Source organism: Chiloscyllium plagiosum, chromosome 21 (assembly GCF_004010195.1).
Source record: "Chiloscyllium plagiosum isolate BGI_BamShark_2017 chromosome 21, ASM401019v2, whole genome shotgun sequence".
NCBI lineage: Eukaryota > Metazoa > Chordata > Chondrichthyes > Orectolobiformes > Hemiscylliidae > Chiloscyllium > Chiloscyllium plagiosum.
In genome coordinates, this window is record NC_057730.1 from 34,263,180 (window position 1) to 34,270,283 (window position 7,104).

General features: G+C 38.8%; 1 protein-coding gene across 2 annotated transcripts in view; it reads right to left on the reverse strand.

Annotated features, from left to right (window-relative positions):
* Positions 1-5,312, reverse strand: part of grid2ipb (glutamate receptor, ionotropic, delta 2 (Grid2) interacting protein, b) — a 102,255-nt gene extending 96,943 nt beyond the window's left edge. For both annotated transcript variants that reach the window (XR_006314797.1, XM_043711733.1), the window contains exons 1-2: positions 5,047-5,312; positions 582-1,168 (exon numbers count right to left, since the gene is read on the reverse strand). Coding sequence is in view for 1 of the 2 variants with exons in the window: in XM_043711733.1 (XP_043567668.1) it covers positions 582-1,168; positions 5,047-5,161 (702 nt within the window). In the remaining variant the exon portion in view is untranslated. The remainder of the gene's footprint in view (positions 1-581; positions 1,169-5,046) is intronic.
* Positions 5,313-7,104: the final 1,792 nt, after the last annotated feature.

Sequence of the window (7,104 nt, forward strand, 5' to 3'; positions counted from 1 at the left end):
GAGGAAAAGTATTTATTTTAATTGGCCAATGAGACAGTAATAATGAGCCTGACAAGTTATTTCTTGGGAGGATGAACAACTCCAAATCCCATTAAACGTGTGGAGCTAGTTTCTGTTTTAAGGGCCAGACACAAAATCAATAAATCTCAATGACTCAAACTGACTTCAGATGACTCAGAGGTAGTTGATTCATTACAGTGCTGTCAATGAAAGGAACTGTTTTCTGTTAAATATCATATTGTAAATACCACACATTTAAGAGCCTACTCTCATGAACAGCTTTTGTACCCTTCCCCAGTGCTATTTTACACACATGGAAAACAGAACCCAGGGAAAACTGTTTGTTTCAAAGTTTGTAACTGCAGCAAAAAGCTTAAATGTAAGTCTACATAAGGTGTTTACAATTTAAACATGGACAAGCAGGAAAGGAAAGCCTCTTTGATGTTGTCAAGACTGAACTAAAGCATTTTATTTCACTGGGTAGGTGAGCCCTAATTATCCACAGATCCCAAAGCTCCAGAAACTTTGCAATCACCTGTTCCCACAAACATGTCTTTTCTGCTTGGCTGGTAGTCTCCTACCTTTTTATTAAATTCCAAAGCTTGAGACTTCCTCTCCTGATGTATCGCATCAGCATTTTGAACATATTCGCGGATACTGCTGCTGATCCGTTTTTGTCTCTTCCCCAAGCATAGGACTCCCAGTTTCAATGGTTTCCCATGATTGGCCTTTATCATTGCAGCTGCAACTTCATAGTTTTTTACTGGGATCCCGTTAACCTCCATAATATAGTCACCACTCTTGAGTCCAAGTTCGGCTGCAGGCGAATCTGGGAGACAATCCTCAATCTGCAGAGGACTGTCACCACTCAGGTTAAAACCAAATCTTCCATCTGCTGCAGGCAGGAGGTCTATCTGCTCAATACGAGACACCACACCAACACTTGGAGGAACAGTTTTACAATGTCTGGCTAAATTGATTATAGTGTCACTGCTCAGGGATGACACATCCTGTCCCTCAATTTCCAGAATCTGATCTCCTGGCTGCAGACCTGCAACATGGGCACTACTGCCCTCTTGCACAGAAAGGATGTAGCATGGACCATTCCCGCTGATATGAAATCCAAACTCTTCTGGCCATCCTTGATTGTTGCTTGCCATCGTAGGAACTAGAGTGAAACAAAAGGGGGCATTTTAGATTCCAAAAGAATTAAGCCTATTGCAAAAATTCTGGAATCCAGAATATAGAAAGCAATGTTATGAAAAACTGTTTAAGAAACAGGAAATAGAAAATGTCGTGAGAGGTATAATATCAAACTAGGAAGGTGTTTTTGGAACTCAAAGGATGCTAAGGCAATAAATACTTTCTTAGCCAACAACAGCCACATCTCATGAATAATAATAGTCTTTTTCTAAAAGAGGCACTTTTTCCCAAGGGGTGAGGTATCAGTAATTAGAAGACAAAGGTTTAAGGTGATTGGCAGAAGAACCAGAGGCAACATGTGGTGAGTTACAATAATCATAATTGCAATGTTTGAGAGGATAGTTGAAGCAAAGACAATAATAACTTTCAAAAAGGAACTGGAAAATACATTGCTGAATTAAAGAGAAAGAACAGGGGAGTGGAATAATTGGTTAGCTCTCTCAAAGACCTAACACAGACGCAATAAGCCAAATGGCCTCCATCTCTGCTGTATCGATCTACTGTTCCATAAATAATTGGATTTCAATGATAAAATATTCAATCCCACTTCAGATTAGTTTGTAGTCCAACAGCTTAATTCTAATCCAATATTAGGTGAACAATTCCATTTCAGGTTCTGAAGGTTTAATTCAACAATCCCATTACAAACAATCCAATCACACATTTCCTTATGCAACCTAAAACCTAACAACCCCACTTTAAACTTTTTTTACACTTCATTTCCAATTGGTTTATAATCAAATAATTATATTTCATTGAATTTATAGCTCAAGAGTCCCATATTTGATTTGCATATAGCACAAACCAGACCACAGCCCAACAACTTGGCATCTATGGACACAGAGTGGTTAAAGGAGATAGCATGACCACATTTAAGAGAAACCTTGATGCACATATGAGGTGGAAGAGAATAGTGGGATCAGTCATGCTGGGAAGAGGTAATACCTTCTGCTGATAAATGCAATATGCATGTTCACTTAATCAAGTAAGGGACTATTTTCCTTCTTCATCTTGAAAAGTAAAGGTAAATTTCATGGCACCTTTGGAACTTTGTTTTCAGGAGGTCAAGGTTGCAAGATTGAACCCTTGACTTCCTACACCAATTTTGCAGGATCAACAAAGTCAGGATGAGAAGAAATGAAAGAGGATGGTTTACAGACCATGAATGGTGTCTGACCACAGAAATGCTGTTATGCAAATCAGAAGCAATTATCCAGGAAGCTGCCATGATAAATTAATTGCTCAGTAATCCATGGTGTCCAATTTACATAAGGAGAATAAACAAGACCAGAGCTATATTTTGTATCCACCACCATTGACTGTATCGAATAGTAAAAGGACACCTTATGTAGCTACATCAGCAGTCAATCATATGGTCCATCACTTTCTTTAACCTTCAACAAAAAAGATGTAATGCAACTTGGGTACAATGCAAGGGAATGTTCAAAAAGATGATGATTGTTCACAATACTGTACTTGAAATAGGCATTCTCAGTTGGAATCAATCTCCCCAAAGATGTCTTTCCATTCTTCATGAGTCCTACAGGAATATGAGCACAAGGCTGCAGATGGTTACATGTAGTTCCTTATTGTGGTACTTTTTAAAAACTTGTTTGTAGCTAGGTACTAGGGAATTGGGCAACATCGTTGATTTTCTCTACATGCAAGTAGACACCTGTACTTTTAGTTTCATATAGCGCCATTCTCCTGTGTGGCACCTCCAATGACTGCAACTTATATTTACATAGGAACATGTGCACAGTAAAACATCCCAATCGTGTGAAGGGCCTTTATTATCAAGCAAAACCTGACACCATGTCTCATTAGGGGAGATAAAACAGATGATCAAAAGTTTGATCAACGACATAGGCTTTAACGGAGAAGGACAGATAAAGTCTCAAAGAAGGGTAGAGCTGGAGAGGTTTTCAGAGGAGCAAACTGCTGAAGGCATGGTTGCCAATGGAACAATGGGATGAATATTAAAGGGATGGGGATGAATATTAAAGGAACCAATATTGGAGGAATGTGGCCTATGTGTATTTTAGGGGATGATGGAGTTGGAGAAGGTTACAGGAATAGGGCAGACCAAGGTCATCAAAGGATTTGAAAACAAGAATGAAAAGTTTAAAACTAATCCCATTTTAAGTAACACCTCAGTGTAGGCGAGTCAACTAAGTGGTGATAAGTGAAAGGGATTTGCTGTGAGTTTGGAAACATACAGGATTCTGGATGAGTTTAACTTTATGGCAGATGAAAGATGATGTGTACAGTGTCTACTTTTATTTGGTATGCTGTGTGGACAATTAGATATCCTTCAGTCCAATACATAATTCATTTTTATAGCAAGCAAAGGTCCTTTGAGAGCTTAATTCTCACTGGACTTTCTGGTGTTTAGTAATGTATGCTACAGTAGAACCTTTCCAGTGACCTGTGGTTGTAGCTTATTCAAAATAATGGGTGAGTCTTATTTTGCAAAAATTCAATTTGGGCCCTTTCTGATAAATATTGGGTCAGGTCCATTCATGGTAAAGGCACACACTCAATATCTGGGTTAATATATATAACATCTAGAATTTTAAGATGGTATAATGCTTCGCATTTTTATCCTTTGTGCTTTAACTGCCAAAAAAGGAAAGCCAAATATATCAAGAGCAAGAAGAATCCTCCCAGAGGTTTATTTGGCAATATTTTGATTAATGTGCCTTTCCTTTTTGTACCTGAAATTTCACTCTTCCATGTTACATAATCTGAGTGTAAGCCATTTAATAAGAAATCATTAGATGAAATTCTGGGGTTCCAGTTCTGGCAGATAAGATAACCTAAAGACAGTATAAGCACAGTTAAACGGACAGGACCTAAGAAACATTTAAAGTCATTGAATGGTACAAAAAGAGAAAAACTGGACCAAAACCATCTTCAGAATGATACTACATGCTCAGAATTTATTTTGTATCATAATTTTACACAATATTTATGAAAGCAAAAAAAAAAAGCTGCCTACACTTACTCATTTGGATTCAAAATGTGACCTATTTTCATTTGTCATTCTCTTAAAGATAGATGTGAACTGGAATCCATCTTACACTTGCTCATAATTCTTATTCTCATCTTCCACCAATGTGAAAAGCCCCATGGATAATTTAAAATGTTGTTGCTTAAAACCCACATGTTTTCAATAAAAAGCATTTAAATTCATTCCCAAACATGGCAGTAAATTTAAAATAAAAGACAGAAATGTTGTAACTTGAAGTCATGTTTAGTCTCTGAATAAACCAATGCAGTACTGTTTCAGCTTAATAAACTGCCTTGGAAAGTTCATTACAAAAGATAGGTGGCAAGCAGTGTAATAGCTAAACAAGTCTGAGCTTTAATATCTAACAGTTGGTGGGCAGGTTTCCTTGACAACACCTAACACTTTTCATCATACTAAACAAAGTTTCAGATTTAACATTGATTTATCACTATCTGTGATCCACATCCTGCAAAGGTAACCCACTGGCAAATGTTCTTAATAGCCTGGAAGAGATGAAGAACTCTAATCTAGCAAGTCACAGACCCAAATCCTATCCCCTGAAGCCTAACACACTGGAGAATTTCCTCTACTTTTAAAATTTAAGCCTGCTGCTCGTATTTGTTGTAGATTACATATTACGTCCTAGCTTCATAACCCACAAAACACACCTCCCCCAAATCCTTAATCAGCTGATTCTTCACATTACTTGTTGAAACCACAAGGTTTGCACCACAGAAGGATCCACTGTCATTAGGCATGGTTGCTATGGAGATGTAAATCAACAGATTAAAAGCCATTTGTGAAAGAGCTCACAGCAGCGAGACACTTACAGAAATCTTTGGGCGAAGAAGGTAAGTCACCTGGGCCCTGACTCAAGCCATGTCTGGACTTTCGGCTTCTCAGCAACCTCTTCATTCGGCTCACAATACTTTCTCGTTTAGCCATAGTTGTAGATTTATAACTATGGCTGTACTGGACATAGGATCAAACAGAAGTCCTGGATTCAACTTCTCCTTGAGTGCTTTTAAAACAAAAACTTTACACCATCATTTTTCAAAGCAGAGAATCCTGTCGGCCATGACTTACTGTCACCACTGTCCTTCCCGTACGGTCGACTCCTATGCACCAGATGCATACGTTGTCTTTTACAGTATCTCTGATATACAAGAGGAAGTCCTGCCTCTTGCAGAATGAGAACACGTTTCCCTTTGAATTCATCCCAACAGCAGCTGATGCAGGAGGAGCTGCACAGTGTCCAGAAAACAGACACACACGTGAAGTGCAGGATCACCAATCATTCTGCTCTTAATTGCTGCTTTAAAAGGAGCAGCTGGGGATATTCAGCTGTAAATGGAATTAGAGTCAGGAGACTTCTAACATGGATTATATAGGAAAAGAACATTATGGACTCAGAAAAATTAGGGAAGTGGATCATCACAATGTGACTGACATGAAAATAATGTTGACATTTTCTGTACATTGATCTAACTCAAGAATAGGCTGTCAATACTCCCCAAATCCTAAGTAAGCTTTGGAAACACGTCATTATCCAACATTTCCTAACAGAGCCTTCAATTTTTTGTTTCAACTGAGGGGACCTCCTTGATTTTTCTCTCAGATATTAAAGTGCAAATATCAAATATATAAAACCCTTGAGTTGATAAAATGATGTGAAAGTGTGTTACAACCATAGTACAGAGGTTAAGGGAAGGCTATCAACCAATGGTCAAATTTACTAAACAGTGAACTAGTAAATAAATACTACTCTGTACAAAACTGCATATTTACATATGTTATGTCATTAAACTGTCAACATTACAATCGTTCACAAACATCATTATTCTCAAATGGTCTAAATATCAAAGAGAATTTTACTCCATCAACTTTCATAAACGTAATCCTTGAAATCTGTAATTTATCTCACAAGCACAGTCGGCTGAGCTGAGTGACTAGGGTAATCTCTGTCTCAGATATACCATTTAAATCTTTTTATTTGAAGATGTACTGAAAAAAAACACATTAAAATTGCTTTTCTCACTACTACATTAAGTCAGCAGCCATTCAAAAATTATATAAGAATGTCTGCACATCTTTTCCAAAACATATCTTAGTCTAATAAGAGGTTCTATTAATTTAGAGTCATAGAGATGAGTGGGCGGCACGGTGGCACAGTGGTTAGCACTGCTGCCTCATAGCGCCAGAGACCAGGGTTCAATTCCCGACTCAGGCGACTGACTGTGTAGAGTTTGCACATTCTCCCCGTGTGGGTTTCCTCCGGGTGCTCCGGTTTCCTCCCACAGTCCAAAGATGTGCAGGTCAGGTGAAATGGCCATGCTAAATTGCCCGTAGTGTTGGGTAAATGTAGGGGAATGGGTGGGATGCGCTTCGGCAGGTTGGTGTGGACTTGTTGGGCCGAAGGACCTGTTTCCACACTGTAAGTAATCTAATCTAATGTACAGCACAGAGACAGACACTTCAGTCCAACCCGTCCATGCCAATCAGATATCCTAAATAAATATCGTCCCATTTTCCAGCTTTTGGTCCATATCCCTCTAAACCCTTCCTATTTATATACCCATCTGGATGCCTTTTAAATGCTGTAATTGTACCAGCCTCCACTACTTCCTCTGCCAGCTCATTCTATACATGCACCACCCTCTGTGTGGAAAAGTTGCCCCTTAAGGTCTCTTTTATATCTTCCCCCCTCACCTTAAACCTATGCCCTCTAGTTCTGGACTCCCCCACCCAGGCAAAAGACCTTGTATATTTATCCTATCCATGCCCCTCATGATTTTATAAACTTTTATAATGTCACCCCTCAGCCTCTGATGCTCCAGGGAAAACAGTCCCAGCCTGTTCAGCCTCTCCCTGTGGCTCAAATCCTCCAA